This window comes from Musa acuminata, chromosome BXJ3-8 (assembly GCF_036884655.1).
Source record: "Musa acuminata AAA Group cultivar baxijiao chromosome BXJ3-8, Cavendish_Baxijiao_AAA, whole genome shotgun sequence".
NCBI classification, from domain to species: domain Eukaryota; kingdom Viridiplantae; phylum Streptophyta; class Magnoliopsida; order Zingiberales; family Musaceae; genus Musa; species Musa acuminata.
Window position 1 is genome coordinate 4,307,329 of NC_088356.1, and position 22,651 is coordinate 4,329,979.

The following is a 22,651-nucleotide window of genomic DNA, read 5'->3' on the forward strand; positions in this document are numbered from 1 at the left end:
AAACATAGTCAAAAGATAATCATTATCTTTTTTTATAATTTTGTTAAGAGTGTTAGGGGAAAATATCATTAACGTTTTAGTCAGCTTTATGTGATCTGGACCGTATATATAGGGTTATTTGAAATATCCTCAAGGTGGAAACATTGAGCTCCTTAGGTATCATCTATATGAAGATCGAGGTCAGAAGAGGCTTCCCAACTCAATCACTCTGATACTCAAGTTAGTAACCCGAGATATATTAGTGCGGACATGAGTAGTCAAAGGAAGTCTATGTTCCCTATGTTAAATGTGAGCTTTTATAATTAGTCATAAAAGATAAAAAAAAAACTTTTAATTATCATTCTAATCATAAATGGTACGAAGCTTGTGATTACCTTTCTAATCATAAATGATAAGAAAGAAGCTTCATCTTCTCCTCTCTCTTTGCATATCACGGGGCAATAGCACAACGGATGATCACCCGATAATATATCTCTTATCATTTGTCTCCCATAAGGTGTGTTTCAAGGCTCACGACTGTAGCATATTTTGTTCTACATTTCCACCATGATTGATTTCTCTTTATATGGATCGTATTTTTCTAATGCACATACCTTGGATACATTTTTCCTTTTGCCTCAGTCATGACAGATTATTTTCACATGGGTTAGGTTTTTTCAACTCACGTGCCTCGGGCACATTTTATCTTATGCCTTCGTCATGATAATTTTTTTTTTTTCACTTAAGTTTTTCTGACTTATATTTTAGGCACATTTTACCTTGTGTCTTTATCATAGCGAATTTCTATTCATGCAAGTTGGGTTTTCTCGACTCATCACCTCGAGCATATTTTACCTAGTACCTCCATCGTGAAGAATTTCTCTTCGTGTAGGTTAGGTTTTCCTAATTCACGTACCTCTAACATATTTTACCTTGTGTCTTTGTCATAACAGATTTTTCTTCATATGAGTTGGGTTTTCTCGACTCATGCACCTCGAGCACATTTCACCTTATGCTTCTACTATGACGAATTTGTCTTCATAGGGGTTGGGTTTTCTCGGCTCACACGTGTCGAGTATATTTCACTTTATACCTCCGTTATAATGGATTTCTCTTCACATGGGTCAGGTTTTCCCAACCCATCCACCTCGGGCACATTTTACCTTGTGCCTTCGTCGTTGCAGATTTCTCTTTATGAAGGTCAAATTTTTCTAACTCATGCATCTCAAGCACATTTTATCTTGTGTCTCCATCGTTGTAGGTTTTTTTTTCACACATCAGGTTTTCTCGTCTCATAGACCTTGGGCACATTTTACCTTATGCATCTGTTAAGGTAGATTTCTCTTCATGTAGGTTAGGTTTTCCCGACTCATGCATCTTGGGCACATTTTACCTTATGCCTCTGTCATGGCAAATTTTTCTTCATGCATGTCAAGTTTTCCTAACTCATACGCCTCTAGTACATTTGGTCTTGTGCTTCCATCATAACATAATTTGGATCATTTATCCGACATATTTTGAATCCTTTATCTAGTGCTTTTTGAGTCTTTAATTCACTGATGTATCGTTAAAAGTGTCCTAAAGGGACACTTGCCTCAATCGCAGGAGGAGAGAGACCAAGTCCTTATTTATAAAAAACACCCTCACCTTATGAGGGAGGCTCATTCTTCCATTCAAGTCTCCTTAGAAATCTTATTTGTTTCATCCGGGTTTCCTACAAGATGAGTAGGTCATTGAGGCTCTCCTAGTCCTGACGTCGATACGACAACAGATCAATCTTCTACAATATTGCTCTTCATCTCCTCAGGTAGGGATGTCTCTCTTTTTTCACACAAGTTCCTCTCTATCTACTAGCCACCAAATGGTTAAGGTTTATGCTTCATCTTTAGACAACCCAAAGGTGGAGAAAGTCTCGACCTCTCCTTTGTCGGGGAGGTAATCTCCGAAAGCTCAAAAGTTCTTCGGGATATAGAGTTCATGAAAGGCATGCATGAGTATGATTCAATGGTGAGTGCACAACTTTTGAATTACCTACGAGTTAAGTATTTCATCTCAATCGAGTTTGACTTGGAAGCTCCTGACCTGATCAGTGTCCATGCGACCCCACATCAGGGTCTTTTTGCTTAACTTGTGATGCCCTCGAGGCAAGACTTGGTCTTTCTCTACAATGGTGGGAGATATCACCTTCTCAAATATCGCACAACTCGTAGCACTATCTAATAATGTTCATCGAGGAATGCTAGTGTGTCAATATTATTCCGACCCGTAAATTTTTTACGGCTTATTTTTGATGTAATAGAAAAAGTGGCTACTACTTGGCTACTTGAGGGGGCTTTAAAGTTAGTGGGGCCCTTTCCAACTATAAGAGTTGGAATGAGTGTTTCTTCTTCGTAGGTTCAAGTCAAAATTGAGGATTTGATCCCACTTGATCAACACACTACATAGACAACACCCCCCCTTTCTTATCGAACGAGGAGGCAAGTTAAGTGCTTCGGCTGAGAGATATACTCTCTTCCTTCGAGATCCTCCGAAAGATAAATGAAGACTAGCTAATCGAAGCAGGTCTTAGCTCGGCTCCTTAAGGCATGACTCAAACCTCGCATTACTTTACCTTATCCCTCTTTTTAATCCTTTACAATCTTGTGATTGTGATGCTTTACATATATGAATTTTCATTCCTTGAAGAGACAAGTGTCTAGCTCCAGTTCTAGCACTACAGTGACCTCTTCCACTCCATCCACCATTCGCAAGTTGTCACTCGAGGTGTTGGGCCTAACCGATCCGGCCACCATGCTAATGCCAATAAGCTAAGAAAAAAATATATGATTATTGTGAGGAAGGTGCCTCTATCAGTGATTCCATCGATTTTGCGTGCAAGAAGGACATGACAAAACTTCGAGGGTCCATAAGCAAAGTCTTAGATCGTGTCTTCTTCAGTAAAGAGACCACCGTAAGGTAACATTAGTATAACTCCCTTAGGTTGTTTCTTAGCTTTCTAATGCTAGTCCTTGTCGAGAACCTGATCACCATATAGTAGGTTGACACTATCACCCTTAGCTTATTTAGTATGGGCTGACTTATGATTGTGCTTTATGCCGAGGGGATATCGACCACCATGAATCTGGTTGTGAAATATGACTTATCTCCAAGCGTGATATGTAGGTTCACAATCCCAAGAGAGGTGATCGAGTCACAGATAAACCCTGTCAATGAAGAAGTCATAAGGGGTAAGGTCATTTGTCGCGAGCCCAAAATTTTGAAAAGTATCATAGTATAGAATATCAGCATAGCTCTTTGTATCAATCATGATCCTCTTCACTCTAGCATTAATCATCCTCATGGGATTACAAATGCATATTCGTGGTTTGAGTTGAGGTACTACATCTATTTCTCTTTGAAGATGATTTATGGGTCATCTCTTATCTATGGGCACTTTTCAATGGTAGCTTGAGAGTAAGCTTTACGACCCAAACAATTATTTCCTCTCGAGACAGGTCCTTTAATGACATCGTTGATCTGTCTTTCTGTCAGCCCCTGAGGTGGGGTGAAGGTTCCCAGTACTTTTGGATGAACCGCCTAAGGTGTCCCTGATAAATGAGTTCTTTAATCTATTTTTCAAGTCATGACAATTTTTCGTTGCATTATCGTAATCTCGATGGAAGCGATAGTACTTGGATCTATCTCTTTTTGCCAACGAAGTCTTTATTGGTTAAGGGTTTTTTAAGAGTCTCTTCTATTTTATATATAAAAGGACTTCAGTTCTAATCATATTCAAGAGGGTTGACTCGAGCCTAGAGAGAGGCAACTTGGGTTGGTCACTTCTTCGCTGGGATGAATTTGGGGTCAGCGAAGATTGTATTTGATCTTATCTCGACCTTTTGTATGTCTCTTTATATTTATCCGAGACCATGCCTCTGCAACAAAGTATTGCTTAGCCTGATGGAGTATCTCAGGTATCATCACTAGTGGCCTCTCTACCAACAACTTGAAAAGACAAGAGAGTTTAAGTCTCATCATGAAGGTTTGTATTACAAGTGAAGGATGAACATCTTACATGCCTCGGATCTCGTTGATGAATAGAGCGATAAAGTCCGAGAGCATCTCATCCTCCCCTTACCTAAGTTCGAGAAGCATTACTACCGATGACTTCAGGCATATATTCTCGAGGAAGGGAAGTTTGAATTCTCTAGTGAGCTAAATGAAGGAACTGATAGAGAGTAGCTTCAGATGGGTGCATCATTCTCATGTCGGGCTTCTTAACGTAGTTGGGAAAGCATGACATATTAGAGCATCCAAAGTATCGTATAATAACATTTGAGCACAAAAGGTAGTGATATGCTCTAGTGGGTCAATATTACCATCAAAGATCTAATGATAGGAGATGGAAGGTGGTTACGATTGGCTCATCTTGGATGTCGTTGGTGAAGGACAATCGAACCGTGGTGGGGTTGGCCGACCCTTCTTCTTTAGATTGTTGGAATTATCCTCGTATTTCTTTTAAGCATTGGTCCATTTGTCATAGTTGAATACTCATGGAATCATTTGTCGAATCTATTGAATGGGTTTGAGATTCAAGTAGAACAAAATGGTGGTGTGGTGACTTGATGAATTCCATAGGTAAGGAATGAGGTGTTTGCTTGACTGGTGGCTCGATAAGCCTCTAACGCTCTTGAGATATTGGTATCGCATTGAGTGGGGGAACCCCAACGAGCAATGGTGCCGGTGTCGATTGAGCTGTTGACTGTGGCTAAAGTGGTTGCGTCACTTGTTGGGTTAGTTGGGGCAAGAGCGGAGCAACAACTTGCATCGTACCCATTAGCGTTTGCACATGGTATGTGAGGTTTAGGAATGCTTTAACAGGGACGAGCAAGTGACTCAAAGTCACCCCTAGGTAATTGAGCAAATGCTAGTATCGCATCGATGTTGGCACCGAGATGGATGCATTCACATGTAGAAAGGGTAATTGTTGTCTCTCTTGAGTGAAAGTACTGTGGGTCGAGAATAGGGCCTCCTCACTTAAGCGTTCATCGTAAAAGATGTTAGGTGGACGTTCTTGTAATATTGGGTCCTCCTTCTCATGCCAAAATATTATAGAAAAATATCATTCACATCTTAGTTAGTATGATGTGGTCCAAACTCATATATGTGGGGTTGTCCAAGGTGAAAACATCGAGCTTTTTCGACACCATCTACATGAAGATCCAGGTCAAAAGATGTTTTTCGATCTAGTCCCTTCGATGCTCAAGTTAATAACCTAAAATATGTCAGTACAAACATGAGTAATCAAAGGAAATGCTATTTTTTTTGTTAAATGCAAGCTTTTATACTTAGTGGGCAAAAAGAAAGCTTGTAATTGTCTTTGTGGTTATAAATGGTACAAATAATACTTGCGATTACTTTTTTCATCATAAATAATAAGAAGGAAGCTTGGTCTTCTTCTTGCTCTCTGGGCATCATATGATAGTGATGTGTCCGGACATCACATGATAGTGACGTGTCGGATGATTAATTGATAATATATCTCATATCAACTAAGAACTTCTGTCGGAAACAAATAAGACAATTCCCTTTGGAGATTAACAGGCCATCAGATGTCGGTTACATGATTCCTACATCCATTGTTGAGAGAAATGTATTTACACTTTGGTAGATAAAAATTTATCCCGTAAAGTATGTTTTTTCATTCATCATCATCGATGTAATGTACGTCTTTATTATCTGATTATTATATATATCATTAAGTTATATTATATTTGATTGATGTATGATTTTATTTACTATATAAAATTTTTTATTAATTTTTGATAAAAGTGTTTCATGTTATTATTTTTTATTGAATTATTAATATTTATATACATAAATATTAAAAATTATTTTTATAATTTTCCAAAGATTCTTGTCAATATATACGATTACAAGTGTTTTTTTCTCATATTTGTTTTTAGAAATGTTGACTCTACGATTTGATATTTAAATTTAAAAATAAAAAAAATATAAATTTATTTATTTTATAAATATAAGAAGTGACATATGGGCTAAATAAAATTACCATCAATCGCTTCTTTAATCCTAAATCCTAAATTTTAACGTTACGAAAATGAGACTGAGAGTGACTATTATGTGGAAAACCGAGTGTTATATGTATGATAAAAATGTCATACCAACCAACATAAACTGACACAAATTAAGGTATTTCCTTTCCTCAAATACTTTTGGAATATCTCAAGACTTGCAAAACAAACTACACTATACCCAATTGGTAAAGACCTTCCAAATAAGCAAACTCTGTCCAATAAACAAACTCACTCGGACGATATAAAAATCCATGCTAACACCCGCGGCTCATCACAAGTATGTCCTTTGCTTACCTACAAATTAATGAACCCGTTGCATACCATCAATCCAAATGGCACAGAAACAAAATGTGCCATCAGACGTGACATCCTTTGTTGAACCTTTGTATCGGTACCACCTTACCTCGATGAACACCAGACCAGACTGACCAACACGAACCGAACCGACAGTGACAGCGACGCAACTCTCCTGGCTGGAACCGTTTTCTAGCATGCCAGAAGTGGACAACCTTCTGGTCTCCAGAGAAAGAACCTGCAATTCTAAGCACAATAAAATCTTTTAAGGTGATCATCAGCCCTTCGGTATTATGGATGTCACCTGGCATCGTCACCGTACCAATTCTCAGCTGAAGTTGAATCCACCAGAAGGAACTGTGTTCTGGCCACTGTTTCCAAACTGAAATCCAGTTTGAGCAGCATCACCGGTAGGCATTGCATCGTCTTCCTCCTCCATCCAATATGTCTCGAGAATCTTCACAGCTTTCTCATAGATCTCGGTGTTATCATGGCTCTGAAGATTCTCGATCTTCTCCAAACCCTCAGCTTCATCAATCAGCTGAGCATACGAATTCACGGCTCCAGTAGCACCCAAGTTCTTCTCCGCTTCACCAATCTTCAAGATATTTTCGAGCCCTTCCAAGCAAACAGTTACGATCCTGGGGTCTGGACAAACCAGGAGATCGCACAGGGGCTTTATACAACCCTGGCCAACTATATACCTGGTTCAACAGATAAAAACCAATTAATCTAGGAGGACATCAACCATGTACAAACTTTAAAAACGAACAAAAATATTAGCAAACAGAAAAGCTATCATGCACATACTTTATCTGATCATGAGTACCACCGGAAGTTGCATTGGAGATAGCCCATGCTGCCTCTTTCTTGATATCAAATTCTGCAGTCTGCAGAAGATGGACTAGTGGAGCAATAATACCAGCAGCTATCACAGCCTGCATTTAATTCAATTGAGATATATGGGATTATGCTGATACAACATTTAAGGAAGTTGAAATGAGAGAATCAAACTTGCAATACTGTGCATTACTGTTCTGATACCATTTATAAATACCAAGAAATGCACATGCCAAATAAATTTAAGCTTTATCTATTTCATCAAACATACCTGAATTTGCTCCTTGTTCCCAGCTGTGATATTTGATATGGTCCAGCAAGCTTCCTTCTTGATGCTTTTCTTATGATTGTGAGTCAAGAGGTTCAGAAGACAAGGAAGTGCTTGGTGGTTGATAACATACTGTAACGAAAACCACAAGTTATACCATTAGAAAGTAACGAGAAAATTGGGATATAGTGCAACCATCTCAAAGAACAGCATGAAGTATATTCAAATACAAAGAGCAAAGATACAGAATACACAAAATGAAATAAAACATATAATACATAATGATAAGATAGAGGAAAATAAATCATCATATGCATGCATATACTTGTCAAGTGTAAATTGGCATAAATTAATTTCAATCATTCATTGACAAAAGTTCAATCAACTTGTGAAATTTTTTTTAACAGTGACTTCTTCAATCTCTTAGGAAACTAAAGAAGAAACAACATAAAAGTGAAAATAAGTCACTCATTTAACCAAGTGCAAAAAATTCTGTCGAATCAATTATAACTTACATATACGCATGTAGAAAGCAATCTAGGCAAACTATGGTTGGTGTATCTCTAATCCCTTGCAAAATCCTAAGATCCTTGAATTAAAAAAAAAAATTCACTTTATAAAAGTGATATTTTCCTTGTACCTTCATCCTTAGTAGTAAGTACCTTAAATCATGGAGGGCATCACCCACTTTTTTGCAATCCAGATACAAAATCTTATTCCAACATTTCAGACTATAAAAAACTCAACTCTTCTATGATAACTCATCAAAATACCAAAATTTCAGCATTTGGCTGCCTGACACTTCATAGTTTACTTTTAATTTTTCTCATGTCAATCTATTGACAAGTAAGAAACAACATATACAATGATTGGAAAAAAAAAACTTTTAATTATCGGTTTGATAGAGGATAAGATGAAAAAAAATCGTTTTAGATGATATGAGCATATGCTTGAAGACCTCCGAATATAACAATTAGAAGAGGTAAAATGATTAATGTTAGTAGTACGAGAAGAGATAAAAAAAAACCTAAAATGATCTTAATAGAAACTATAAATAAAAATTTAAATACTCTAAACTTAACTAAACATATGGCTTTTTATAGATCTCAACTATAGCAAAAGACTCATGTAGCTGATCCCAAATAGTTGGGACTTACGACTTTGCTATTGTTGTTGTCAATCTATTGACAAAACACTATTGTTAAATTCAATGTTCAAAAATTAGTTTAAAAGAGCACCTCAATGATGAAGGAATTTGACATCCCAGGTTATAAAATCTAACAACTACGGACACTACACCACCAAAATAATTAAAAAAAAACAGAAAGATACATCCCAATTTAATCCCACATCTGATGTGGGAGGAGAATTGACTAGAGCTACATGAGCTTGCTATTCTTAATTTTGGCTTAAGTGTTTTCGGGCATTGGTTTCAAGCCTATCAAGTTAATAAGTCATTGTTGCATCATGGATCAAATTAATAAGTCAACTGAAACACTGCTTTCTTCATAATAGAAGAGAGAAATGAATTGACATAATCAGCAACAAAATTTCCAAAAGTTGAAAGATAAAAAAGTTATAGTCTATCTTCAACTTGGGTAACACTAATTACTAGTTAACAACTTGTAGAATTTCTAATTTTAAATATATTTTCATTGATTTCCTGGTATGTGTTTTCAATTATAGCAAGGATGAGTTTCAAATCCAAAATTCAGACTCCACACTGAATACACAATTACAGAATGCATCTATAAGAATTATTGTCAACACAATGTGTCATGTGACATGAAAGAGATTAGAGAACCCAACCAAACTTAACATCAAACATGTCAATGTAGAACATGACATCTTTGATCTTGGACATGCCACCAACTATTATGTGGCCATAGGAATGTCCTAACTATTGTCATTTTTTCTTATCACGGTTTATAAATATATTGCTTGCGTTAGATCATTTGAGTGATGAACACAACGAATTGATATTACCCATACCCCACACAAAACATTGAGTCCATCATGAGAATATTAAACATATCTTAATTCCAAGGTGCCAAACATTCACTTCTCGAACATAGCAAGAAATAACAACGATACATGTACCTCAACAAAAGATTTCTTTGTTTATGCATTTCAAAATCATGCAGGTAAAGTAACTTCCAATTAGCAGATCATAATTTTATTAGTTACTCGTGTATGATGCCATTCACAAAGATCTCGTACCACATGCACAAGCTATTGGCATCACCAAGATATGATTGTCAACCAAATGAAATCTTAAACGTGTCTACTTTCATCAAAGTAAGTTGCAAGATAGATGTAACAACTACCAAGGCAACAACAATACAACAAAACAAGTAATGCAAAGCATACAAAATTCAAAAGACTATGTAGCATACCTGTGTCTGGACATCATCTCCCGTGACGATATTGCCAACAGTTCGAAGCGCTGGAATAAGTACAGAAGGAGAAGGATGGCTGCCATAAAAAAAACATTAAAACATAAAAAACCAAAAAATAACAATTATAGAGTAAAATTACTAGACACATACAGAAGAAGCTCCACAAGACGTGGACAAACACCAGCCTCAAGTACAGCTTGTATTTTGTCATTGGTACCATCAGACAGATATGACAGCGCCCAACATGCATCTGTGAGCACTTCCTCATCATTTAAATGGATTAGCCGCTCCAGGGCTGGAAGAGCAGGTTTGACCTGCTCACCATAAAAATAAATAACGCTTAGCGCAAACATGAAATGAATTGGGAGAACATGAACAGTACACTAATACAGCACTTAGTATTAACCTGCTCAAAGGCTGGTTGTGGCTTTCCTCTGCAAAAGTTTGACAAGGTCCATGTGGCATTCCTTAACATGGAGAGTTTGGCATGCTCGTTCAGCTGTTGCAGAAGTGGGAATAATGCCCCACTGCTAAGGACAAGATCTCGGCATCTTGGGGAATCACCAGCCACATTTCCCAAAGCCCATACCGCCTAATTATCATACAATATATCAGCTAATTTTTCGAACACAGAACACAAAGCAATAGAAATAGAGGCACCAAACACATACACACAGGCCCCCATGAGTAACATCATTTACCTGCTCGCGGACATCATCACTTGGGGAACTGAGAAGTTTAACAAAAATGGGCACTGCTCCATGATCTATCACAACCTTGGTGTTCTCAGAAGTGCCAGAGGCAATATTGGTGAGTGCCCAAGCTGCTTCAAACTGCCACATGCCACCACAAACAATAATGATAGAACAAACTAAAGCATAGCAGCAAGAAAGATCACCATCAAGTCGATTTGGCTTTGGCAGAAGAAATACCAACCTGAAGTTGAGGATAATCTTCCCTCTTCAGAAACTCCACAAATCGAGGAACAACGCCCGATTGTATCACCTCCTCGATCGGAGGGCTCCGTTCTGGTGAAACAAAACAACTAATCAGTACAATTGACACGTAAAACAATTCAAAATGGATAACAATATTTGGGATGAAAAGAAAATTATAAGAGGTGGAACAGCTAAACATTACAAATTTCCTGATCAAAATAATACCTATCGAGAGCAATTTACGGAACTGCGTGGTGGCTTCTAACTGCAGAGTGCTATCATCAGAATAAACACCCGCCACCATCGCGGGAAGACTTTCCAACTGCAAATCACCAGACCAAAGAGCAATGTGAGGAAATCGTGAGCTCCGAACCCGAGACCTTAACCTTCGTACCAGTAATCATATCGATCCGGACGAAAACCCTAAAACCCCATAGAAATCGAAAACTCGGGGCGGAAATCACCTTTTTCTCTATGGTGGAGGCGTGGGTCGTCGTCTGGGGAAGGGACAGCGCCTGCATCCCTTCCCGCCGCTTCTTCTGCAGGCTCTCCTCCCGCCGGTTCTTGCGGATCTCTACCATGTTGTCTTCCCTCCGCCGCCGCCCCTCCTCCGCATCGACGGCCACCTTGTACTTGTTCCGGCGGACCTCCGCCCTCTCGCTCGGCCTCAGCGACATCCTCCTCCTCCGCCGCGCACGCCTTCCGCAAAGCGAGAGATCGAGCAAACCCTAGGCGACGGGGAGAAGGCTAACCCCAAATCCTAGCGGAGCCCCAAAGGAATAATTAGAGAGGAAAATTCGAGGAAGAGGAGATCATTTTATAGACTCAAAGTAGGAGTGGGTCCGTTCAAAGGGAGGACGAGGAAACCCTAGATTCGAAATAAAATTTCAAACTAGGGCGACGCTGGAGATCGACACCCACTGCTCTACCGAAGGCATGCGCCGCGGGCTCCACTAAATTCGTGGTAACAAGCAGTTGGGTGAGTACGAAGAGTGTCGGTCGGGAGACCCTTCGAATCGGACACGGGCGTAGAGGTGGCGCAGCATACCACGAGCAGGAGGTTAAGTAAAAGCGAACCGGTCAATGTGGCGCTTTACGAGTGGACGAGACGTGGGCACCTTTTGCCATGTTTACCGTGGTATCGTTATTACGAGAGTTCCGAGTAGTAACGCACCGTTAGAATGACGTGCGTACTGACGATACGTTTGAATTTACATACAAGAAAGGCACCTGGAGTTACTCTTAACCACGAGAACACCACTCTCTGTTCGTGGCATGACGGAGACCGTTCGATGGAGAGCGGTTCGATAGCACATTCGATCATGCCCGTAACTTCTGCCTGCCTCGCTTGGGGAAGGTATGATGAGTTGGACGAGTAAGCTTGTTTCAGATGGCTCGAACCCGGTTTAGGTTTTACCTAACCCGGCCTAGTTGAACCAAACGCCATGTTTGCTCACATCCAAATCCAAACGCCATCACCGTATTTGATATAATATATATGTATATATATATATAATATTATTCAATTATAAATAATATGCATGCAAATTTTCTTATAGAATCAATCGATAATGGTTTACTCATATAGAACATCTATAAAACTTGTAAAATTTAGGGACACATCAAATAATTATTGTACCATCCAACTAAATGATTAATAAAATTAATTAGATATTGAAAACATATGCCAAGTAGCTAAATTCACTATCATTGTTTTTTTTTTTTTATTATGACAAGAAATTGTCTAACAACTATCAAAGCTTCTTTTTTATGTTTTTGTTTTTGCCCCACTACAGTTTGATTTATATTCTTTGGCTTTATAGGGAAAAAAAGGAAGTATTTGTCCTTTAAATTTTACCATTGTATATACACTAGAAGAATAGCCAAGACTAGTGTTGTGGGAAAGTATAACTTTCCATGTAGCTTCCATGCATAGCATTTCCTGCTTAACTTTGATATATTTCCTATGCAAAAATAAATTCCGTGATAGAAAAACTATTCTGCCACTTACAATGCTGCGTCGCGTCGTATATTTGAAGTCGTCTGCAAAGATTCAGCCCGTCATCGATCTAAAATAAAATATGCTTCCCGGCAGCCACCGTTGGGCGTTCCGCCGCAGGGTGTGTGTATTACTGCATGCATCCTCCACTAAGCAGAATCAAACATGGAGTTGAACATTTGATCGTACTACTGTATCTATACAGAGATGGATGTAATCTGCAAGCATCCTCCATTGAGCTATAAAAACAACATGGTTTGATGGTGTTTCTGCATGCATTTCAACAGCAAAACATGAATTGAATATAGTTTCAGTAGATGATTACCACCTCGTAATGATGTCAAAGAAGATTAGAAGAGGAATCTCTCAGCTGATGCTCCAGTCTCGGCAAAGGCAGTGAACCTTAGCGAGGGCTGCCATATAGTCATCCGATCTGAGGCAAGATGAATCAGATAGCCATATTAGTGAATGATAACCAAAAATATATATGCATGTACTATGAACTAATCTGGAATCATTATGAACCTTGATCCATATGGGCACTGGCATGCTGCAACAATTTGAAGCTTCGCCGCATCCATATCATTCTATATATGCAAAAACATAAGTACACAACACAAGTCTATGCTGTAGCATAGAAGACTAAGCACTGATATAAACAACTTGCACATTAGTTCCTCCACCAACTCAATATTTGCGGTCACATTTAAGTTCTTGGATACATTTAACGAAGTTGATGCTGAGGTTCTATCAGTTATTATTATTGTAGACATTTTATACAATATCAGTTGTCTGGTCGAATGACATACCAACCTAGAGCTGATTGTATCCAAGTTATAATATCGATCATTCTTGTCCAAGATCTTATCTTGTAATACTATCTAATTGTCGAGGTCCATGGGTTCCCAAAAGTGCTAAAAAGAAAAGGCTTCCTATGATAACATTATTACATTTCTAGATCTTAGCTCTAAATCTCATGCATCGTGGATATTATTTGACCATAGTCAGATGTTTGAAATCAATCTTCATTTTAAAAAAGAAAATGATTTTATAAAATGACATGGTTTCTTTAAGATGAATCCTCATATCCTTGTAGGCAGTTAATAGACCATAAAATTGGGGAAAGAACATTATGTTATGGTTTTGCAGGACTACTGGTTTCTTTGATATGGTAACGCTAATTATATAAGCAACCTATTAGTGGAACAAAAGTACTTTGCAAGAGAAATGCTTCACAATTACAGACCTGAGATTCATAATAAAGACCAGCATATAGAGAAGCATAGAAATATTCATCCGCTCGACCGTTGGCAAAGATTTCAACTAGCTGGAAGAAAAAAGAGGGGATAACTAGTGTCATTATAGGAACATGAATTTGATTATTTATATCGATGCGCGACTATATCAAAGCTGATAAGTAATTCAGAATCTAGCTATAGTAGCCTGGATCTGTAGGTAATGCATGTTCAATCATTTCCAGAAATAAATGAAATATAGCAATGGAAAACAAAACAAAATTCATCTAAGCATCTACTTGATTACATGACATATAGCAAAGGACGAGGTTGATGTATTTCTTCTTCCATTTATGAGTGCAAGATAGGCATTCTTGCTTCCCTTTTATATGCTTATTGATCTGACTCTTATTTTTATGGCATATTTATTCATTAATTTAATTCCTTCTTACCATCTATCACTTGAAATTCATATGAAACAAAGCCTTGTGTTTACTCTTTCCACTTTAAGATGGGACATGAAATTTGTACTTCAGAATATTCTTGGTGGCGATGAGAGCATATAGGACAGCGACCATATATTCAAGTCACATAATTCACTGAATTTAGATGTGCTTCAGCAAAGCCTACTGTCTCCATCACCCAATGAACATGATAAATCCAAAAACCTTAAAGACCATCTTGTTTCTTGTGTGGTTTCTAGCAGTGCATCATTTCTTGTCCTGTTTTTCCTTTTTCTTGTGGAAGAAAAGAGTGTTTGACATCAACAATAAAAAGCTCGTTTTAGTTATTTGTCCAAAAGGAAAAAGAAGAAATTTCAAACTGGATCCAGTTCAGTCATTTTTCCAGTAGCACAAATTAAAAGTGACGGATCATAAAAGTAGATGAGACTAATCAACAACTACATTATATGAGCTAGAAAACTTCTTTTCCAGCTTTCAAAGAAATGGAAAACAACATTTTTGTTGTCAAGAAACATATAGCCCCAAGAAATATTTAAGCAAAGCTAGACCAGACCTTCTTAGGGTCCCCACCATCTTTAAACATACTATAGGCTTCACGCATGACAGGCCGTGAATCTCGACCTACCTGCAGAAGCATTTGCACAAATCAAATCTATATCGAACTCAACAGTATTTGCTGCTTTCAAAACAAACTATACTTAGCAACTGCAAAATTATCACACATGGTAGATTTAGAATAGATGATTTTTTGTTGCAAAAGTTGCTTGTTTACTGCTTCCCTTGCTAATACCTTACTCAATGTACTGAAGCCTTTTTCTTCTTTTTGCTTCTCAGTCATTAAAATTCCTTTTTTTTTTCCAAGCTCAAGAATTACTAAGATTCCATGAAACCCTGAACAAAGAATTCCTACAAACTTGCCTCTAAGAACCTACTCCTAGCATCCTCCACCCCGTAAAGCTGCGCTTCACAAAGAAAGCACCATATAGATTCTTCAGTGTCATTTGGATTTTTCGCAACATCCAACCTGAATTGCTCTGCGCCTTCCTCAAACCTACCAAAGGAAAAAGAAAAGGTCAAACCTGCCAATGTGTCCACACACTTGTGAACAAAGAAGTCCTAATATTTTCTAAGAACCCAATTACCAAATACCAACCAATATACTGGTTGCAAGCGGTCTTCCACATTAAGCATTAGTCTTTCTTAGAACTAAATCGCGTTGGGGCAAATATTTGTTTCTTGGCATGAAAAAGAGTCAATTCGGGACAAAGAGACAATACCTATTCAGGTAATAGAGAGACAATCCACGCTGCCAAAGATCTGAAGGAGAATCTTGACATCAAAAATGAAGGAAGACAAAGAGGAGGGGAGAACAAGAAAGATGAGAAGTCTATGAACGTACATGCCTTCTGCCGCGGGTCCAACTCAACGGCTCGATCGAACTCGGCCAAAGATCCACTGACGTCCCCCTGCCCAGCTCCAATGTGCTCCAAGAATCAGCAATAAGCCCAAAGAGGAGAGGAAGCAGGACTCACGAGAGGGAGGGGGGATCGAGGACGCCACGTACCTGCCTGAAGAGCAGCATGCCGCGGCGGACGGCGAGGGAGGCATCGCGCGCAGCGCCGCCGCCACCCGTCAAGGCGTCCCAGATGGAGGCGGAGGCCGTCGGCAGGAAGATCCGGCGGGGAAGCGGGAGGGACGGGAAGAACGCCCTATGGCGCGGGTTTTGGAAAGGTAGGGGATTGATGGCGGAAGCTTCGGTTCCATGGCGGAAGGAAGAGAGGGCAGCAACGGATAACGTAGAAGAAAGCATAGGACATCAGACTCGAACCTTTTTCCGCCTCTCAAGGCTCCTTTAAAATTCCTATTCCATTTAAAGATAAATAAAAATAATTGAATATGAAGGGCTCAATAAATTAAAATTTATTTTTTTAATTTTTAATTAAACTTTCTTTGTCGAATGTGAAAAAAAAGAATAATGATTAATCTTTAAATAGGTAGATTTGCAACGTTGTCGAAAAGGAGAGAGAGGAAGTATGAAATAATGAGGGGTTGTACTTAAAAAAATTTTATTTTATTTTTTTTTAATGTAACCGTATGAAGTAAAGGATTACCAATAACAATCAATAAATGAGATATTATAATTATTATTATATTTTAAGATATTTCTTCATAATTATGAGAGTCAACTCGGTGGATAATTGACAACTGATGGGGTAATTGATCAGACAAATTTTAATAAATTTAATAATATGTTACAGGTTTGTTTTTATCATTTATTAATTATCATTTCCTTATTTCCTTTCCAATTCTCCTCGCTTCCCTTTGCCTTCCTTTGCTCCTTGCCATGATAAATGATTTTTTTATGCTAATAATATTCAAATACCTGTTTCTTTAATTTAACCTCATCTAAGAAGCAAGGATAGTGTCGAACAATATATGTATGTGTATGTGTGTGTGTGCAAACCCCTTACATTTCACCACTCAGACCCTAATCATGGACGCTAAATCGAGGTTGCATGTCAAAACCTGTTTACGTCTCTTGCAGAAACCAACCAAATATCCAGTAACTCTTTCGAGCAATAGCATACCCGTTGTTTGCCGCGCAACCAAATCCCGCGCCGAATGCCTGAGATCGTATCGCGCAACCGGAAGTGCTAAACCCATGCATTGCATGGAACTCAACAAGACAGACAACACGATGAAAAGCAACCCCATCCAAATTTGAAATGATTGACGTAGCAAATGCAAAGAAGAATTGTGCGACACCAACAAATTCACCAAGTCAATCACACTCATTAATCTTTTCACCCTAATAAACTGGACAAAAACTAAAATCTTTCTGGAAAAGATTTCGGTAAATACCAGATGACACAACTTTTTGGTTTGATGAGTTCTGATCTAGTTCTGCTTGGCTGCATGCCATCATCCCAGTGTGATCAATCATAGCTAGCATTCAGAAACTTCAGCAACTCGTTGCGATTGTTCTCTGCCATCTTGTCTTCCTTTGATTTGTCAAGCTTCAAGAGAATCTGAATGATAAATAGAAGCCAATCAATCGACCGAGACATTCTTAATCGACTTCAGCAAAACAAAAAAAAAAGAAGAATTCTCACCTTTTTACCAGAAATAGCACTGCGTCGGACACCATCCTCTTTGTCACGACCAAGGAACTGAACCAGATGGAGACAGGCAAGGATAAGTCAAAAACTCGATGAAGCTCGAAGAATTTTATAGTGCATCTAAAAATACCTTTGATAGTTGCACAGGGCTGCTGCAACGCTCAGTTTGCTGCTTCTGTATGCAGCTCCCATAGCCAAAAAAATTCACCAAGCAAACATGACATCCAGCAAGCCAATCCAAAGACCATTACCCGTTTACAGACCCCAGCTCCCATGTCAAAGAGCCAACCAGAAATAGGCAGCAAATATATTAAGGACTTTATAAAAGTATTAAAACCTGAAAAGTTCTATTGCTGCTCAAGAACAGATGCTTCCGAGTAAAAACTAAGAAAATAAAGAAAAGCACAGGAATTATCGAGACAATGACTAGTTGAACCAACTATAATGGTGCCCTGTGCCCACCCTCATAAGCAATCTGCCCTAGTCTGACTTTAGATAAATTAGGTTCTTTCCTCATTGTTGCACTTCATTAGACATCCACAACTAGTAATCTATAAGCCTTTAACTATATAAAACTTTCCAAAATTTGAAAGAATTACATCCTTGTCAACCAAACAGAAGACATGCAAAGCAAACAGACACAGGAAAGAACATAATAGCTTACCTCCTTATGCTTCTGTTTTTGATGCTTGTGTCTATGTTTTTTACTTCGCTCTTTATCCTTGGACTAAAGAAGAAATATATAAACAGTCCAAGTTATGACACTAAATTTATTTTAGTATGCTGATAACATGGATTCAAACAGTAGGGTACAACTCACCTTCTTGGATTTCTCATGCTTGTGCTTCTTATGACGGCCCTCACTGTCGGAATAGCTTTCATCACTGCTGTAACACAACAATGGCCATTAAGACATATTAGCTTAATGACATGTTTGAAATAAGGAAAAAGAGAAATAATTGCAGAATGATGATGAACCGATTTAAGATTTCCAACATTGACATTCATTGAGAAGTTTCCATATGAATGGTTCATGGTATAACCTATTTACCTCCATCACACATCTGCTGGGCACCCTAAACATCAGGTCATGGTCTCCGAGCCAAGGAGAATACAGAAGAATAAGCAACTCAGAGAGATGTTGCACATGACCCATATGTGATTTCTTAGCCAAGGAAGATTTTGACATGTTTTAGCTTGTATCAAATATGGAATTCACAATTGTAGCTGAGACATCACACCACTGATCAAAATGCCTAAAAACGACAAACCCTAGAATTCAACTATGCAGTTTCCAGTTTGATCAAAGAATTTTTCCAGTCTCCCTCTTAATCTCAAAGGGAGTATTCTGGATTTGATGCATCTGCACGTCTAGATCAACAAGGAAAAATGAAATCTTTACATACAGGAATTTCCAATCACCGAGAATTAATCCAACAGACTGAGAAATTTGAGGACGCGCGACCTGACCAAAACCCTAACCCTAAATCGACGAGAAGCGAAGAGAAAAATAAAGGAAGCTACGCGCCTGTAATCACCGCTGTAGGAAGACGCGGAGTGGCTGGGAGATCCGTGCCTGCTCTTGCGCCTGCGCTTGCCTCGCGTCCGGTGATCCTTGCGAACCTTTAGATCGCCTCGATCACCAGAGCGTCGGTGGCGGCGGCGGCGATCTCGTCGCCGAGAAGAGGAGGAGGAGGAATCGGAGACGGAGGAGGCGGAGGAGTGAGAAGAATCGGAGGACGACGATGAGGAGGAGGAAGACACCATGGCCGGCGAAGGTCGAAAGCTTCACCCGTTGACCCCAACCCACGCCTCCGCAATCACCCTTATTCACTCTTATGATTCCTCTCTCTCTCTCTCTCTCTCTTTTCTCCCCTTCGATGACCGACTTCTACACCAACCCTAACACACGTGCAATGCATGTGATAAGCTCAAGATAAGAATATTCCTCTTTTTCTTTATTTTTTTTCTCTTTTTTCTTTTATTTTTTGTGTACAAGAATATTAAGATTATTAGGATTTAATATATTCTTGAAATTAAACCTCTTTGACCTTTATAACTATTTTCTCTCTATTTGACCATATATAATTATTAATTATACCATAAGCAATATTTACTAATTTATGGGTGCTCTCTTAACAGTGGGCCTTCTCACGCAATAAACAGCCCACCTCAGTAGGGCCACATAATTTAGAAGCTTGATTATCATATCCAAAATTATGAAAAAAAAGGATGGAATTTATTCCTTGAAGACATTAACATTCATCAGTTGAATGTAGCCAAATCAGAAATACAGGGGGAAAAAAAAAGGAATGCATGAAATTAATTCCTCTATACTGTTGATTATCAAAAAATAAATAGTTATTAAGAAAAGATGAAAGGAAAATAAGCTTTTGGAATCTGCACCAACAATATCATCATCATAATTACAAAACCATGCAAAGCAAGCAACTTGGAGACCACAGTATCATCATTTTGGTAATAACTATGTCCAAGCACTACAAGCTCGACCTTACTTGCACAAGAATCTTAACTATGTCCACGCAACTTGGAGGCACGAAGATCGGCCGGTCGCGGCCTCGTGGCCATGGGCCTCGTGGCTGGCTCGTAGACCACCCTGGGAAGGCAGGCGTGGGGGAGGGTGTTCACCGGCTACGGGGAGGTCCTCCAGCTCACGAAGGCCGTGCTGCCGGTGATCGGGCTATACGAGCTCGCAAACTGCTCGCAGACGACAGGGTGCGTTGTGCTAGAGGCAGCGCCCCGCCGTCGGTCGGCGCCGAGCGCCGGTGGCGCTGGTGCTGTGGTTCGAGTTGGGCTTTCTGGGCCTCAGCCTCGGGCTTCTAGACATGGACTGGGAAGGCGGTGGGCTTGGTGGGGACGATGGCAGCCATGATGTGTAACGTCATGTGTGTGATGTATGCCTATGTGATGCTATCATCGGGGCTGTGATGGGTTGGCCAAGTGATGGAAGTACTCCCAATTCAAACTGGTGAGGCTCCCAATTTAATAGAAATAAAAAGCAATCTCGAGACCTAAATTAGATGATCGATACATATGCTTGCAATTAAATTGAAAGTAAACATGCCATGCAGGAACTGTATCTCAATTGGAGTCATGAAAGTTCAAATTTGCTTGCGTGGAAGTCAAATCCACATCACAAGGACATGATGCGGCATATTGGATTCTCTCTGCGCCCATGGGTTTTAGGGCCCACAACCAAATAATTCTGTGCTACAAAAAATGCCTTTCTCGGTACCTGATTGATATATCTAGTGAAAATGACGTAGCCTCCACGCATACACTTGATCCAGAATATGGGTTCATGCATTCAGTCCCAGGCTGGATTCATCACAGTAAGGATAGACGTGCCACGCAAGAAACAGGACCAAAAGGCCGCTGAGTGGGTCCCTTCCCAGTGCGACAGAGGACACGCGGAGGACAGAGAGCGCTAGAAGTCAATAAATCCCCACTAACGCACGGATGCGTCCTCGGCTTACGGTTCACACCCTTCTCTAGTTCACTTGTTTATGATGGTCATGCTCGCCCATACCTTAGCCTACTCCGGGCAATCACGTAATTATGTGATCATATTTTAGTACATTGATGGTGTTCGATGTGGTTACTACCTACCAATTCCCAGATCAAAATATATAACATGTCAGTTGTTACCAGGCCTACTTCCAGAAACACCACATGGACGGGAGACATAAATAGGGCTTAATGTGCAGTCTCAGCCACATTACAGAGCATCCCAACTGTAGAAATCATGGTGAAAGCAAAATGCAGGAAATGCATCTAAGAGTAGAATCAGAGCCCACTAAAACTAAAACAAGGGGCAAGGGATTCCCAATATGCTTTCCACCGCCTGCCAATCCACTTTCTCCTGTGGCAACTCCCTACTTGTTTGATTCATATTCTAGTGTTTCTGAGTGCACCATCCATTCACGATGGGAAGGCATCAATCACCCACTGATTCAACAAGCTTCCCAATCAGATCAACACAGCATCTCCCATTAATATACCCACTAAAGACAACCCAGGGACCATTTCCCCAATCACCATCAGAGCATGCACGCACTCCACCCCCACCGTGTTCCTACGGAGCAGCAGACGCAGCCTTCTTCCTTAAATACGCTCGCCCTTTCCCACCCCCTCAGAAGATGATGAAAATAAGAATCAGAGTAGGAGTGGGAGTAGTGTGCGCATGGCGGGTTTAAGCGTTCTATTAGAAACCCAAGAGACGTTCCCAAAAGACACCCATATCATAAGCAAAATTTCCCTCAAGAACTATACTTCCTCCGTAACTTCTTGTTCTACCCGGAGGAGCACTTTTCTGGAAGACTGTTACCTCTGCAGGAGAAGACTTCAACACGGCAAAGATATCTACATGTACAGGTCAGGAACCAAAGAGAATTTTCTTTCTTCTACAGTTCAATATGTTCCCGGAGTGTCCCTGAATGGGGCCATTCGGGGAACAGGAACGCTGTTTCTCTCACTCTCAGGGGTGTTACTTAGCTGGCTTCTGACTTAACATTACTGCAGAGGGGACCGAGCCTTCTGCAGCGAAGAGTGCCGGCGCCGGCAGATATTTATGGACGAGGAGAGCGGGAAGAGAGACAACTGCTCCCTGGCCACCGCGGCGAGCGGGAAGCACCCGGTGGGGCGCCGCGGGGGGAGGGCAACCGCCAGGCGACGGGCGCTCGCCGGTGGTTTTGCTCTTTAGAAGCCGCAGTTGGCAGGAAGAGGCAAGGCTCTTTAGGTCCTTTTCGAGAGCTCTGTTGTCTATACGGAGGGCAGTGTAAGAACCGAGGAAAGACCACCGATTGCACAATCCTCTAGAAATCGAGTGACTGATGCGGCGTGAGCTCTCCAGATATGAAAATGGAATGCTCTTTAGGTCTATCACGATCTAATCGCTTTGATAATTTGGTTTGACTTAAATTATATATATATATAATAAAGGTCTATCAACACAAGGGAGGACGACAAAGAGCTACCTACACTAACAAATAAAATAAAATAAAGAAATAACCAAAATAGTT

The 22,651-nt window shown here is 39.7% G+C and overlaps 3 protein-coding genes and 1 long non-coding RNA gene across 11 annotated transcripts; 1 reads left to right on the forward strand and 3 right to left on the reverse strand.

Moving 5' to 3' along the window:
* Positions 1 to 6,154: 6,154 nt before the first annotated feature.
* On the reverse strand, positions 6,155 to 11,577 carry LOC103993682 (importin subunit alpha-1b). Of its 3 annotated transcripts, none has more exons than XM_009413838.3 (11): positions 11,257 to 11,577; positions 11,018 to 11,114; positions 10,791 to 10,882; positions 10,556 to 10,687; positions 10,261 to 10,446; positions 10,005 to 10,168; positions 9,852 to 9,930; positions 7,459 to 7,587; positions 7,158 to 7,285; positions 6,670 to 7,051; positions 6,155 to 6,585 (listed from the first exon to the last, which is right to left on the reverse strand). In XM_009413838.3, exons 1-10 carry the CDS (start codon positions 11,467 to 11,469, stop codon positions 6,676 to 6,678), a joined length of 1,596 nt encoding a protein of 531 aa, XP_009412113.1. In that variant the 5' UTR covers positions 11,470 to 11,577; the 3' UTR covers positions 6,155 to 6,585; positions 6,670 to 6,675. The 3 variants fall into 3 exon arrangements, with proteins under 3 accessions (XP_009412113.1, XP_009412112.1, XP_009412111.1); XM_009413837.3 differs by having other exon boundaries at positions 6,155 to 6,593; XM_009413836.3 differs by having other exon boundaries at positions 6,155 to 7,051.
* Positions 11,578 to 12,616: 1,039 nt separating this feature from the next.
* Positions 12,617 to 16,351, reverse strand: LOC103993681 (uncharacterized). 5 transcript variants are annotated; one of them, XM_018830997.2, is made up of 9 exons: positions 16,055 to 16,351; positions 15,890 to 15,956; positions 15,768 to 15,807; positions 15,409 to 15,541; positions 15,044 to 15,115; positions 14,038 to 14,118; positions 13,317 to 13,378; positions 13,120 to 13,224; positions 12,617 to 12,940 (listed from the first exon to the last, which is right to left on the reverse strand). In XM_018830997.2, the coding sequence occupies exons 1-8, from the start codon at positions 16,298 to 16,300 to the stop codon at positions 13,158 to 13,160; spliced, it is 768 nt and encodes a 255-aa protein (XP_018686542.2). In that variant the 5' UTR covers positions 16,301 to 16,351; the 3' UTR covers positions 12,617 to 12,940; positions 13,120 to 13,157. The 5 variants fall into 5 exon arrangements, with proteins under 5 accessions (XP_018686542.2, XP_065020559.1, XP_065020557.1 ...); XM_065164487.1 differs by lacking the exon at positions 12,617 to 12,940 and adding an exon at positions 12,942 to 13,009; XM_065164485.1 differs by lacking the exon at positions 12,617 to 12,940 and adding an exon at positions 12,942 to 13,030.
* Positions 16,352 to 17,189: 838 nt separating this feature from the next.
* On the reverse strand, positions 17,190 to 19,476 carry LOC103993679 (uncharacterized). 2 transcript variants are annotated; one of them, XM_009413834.3, is made up of 6 exons: positions 19,138 to 19,476; positions 18,430 to 18,493; positions 18,274 to 18,336; positions 17,740 to 17,784; positions 17,604 to 17,660; positions 17,190 to 17,519 (listed from the first exon to the last, which is right to left on the reverse strand). In XM_009413834.3, the coding sequence occupies exons 1-6, from the start codon at positions 19,374 to 19,376 to the stop codon at positions 17,427 to 17,429; spliced, it is 561 nt and encodes a 186-aa protein (XP_009412109.2). In that variant the 5' UTR covers positions 19,377 to 19,476; the 3' UTR covers positions 17,190 to 17,426. The 2 variants fall into 2 exon arrangements, with proteins under 2 accessions (XP_009412109.2, XP_009412108.2); XM_009413833.3 differs by having other exon boundaries at positions 18,430 to 18,496.
* A 2,195-nt stretch (positions 19,477 to 21,671) lies between these two features.
* LOC135644417 (uncharacterized) lies at positions 21,672 to 22,514 on the forward strand. Its single transcript, XR_010498470.1, has 2 exons — positions 21,672 to 22,004; positions 22,152 to 22,514. It is a non-coding gene; the product is annotated as an uncharacterized LOC135644417 (long non-coding RNA).
* Positions 22,515 to 22,651: the final 137 nt, after the last annotated feature.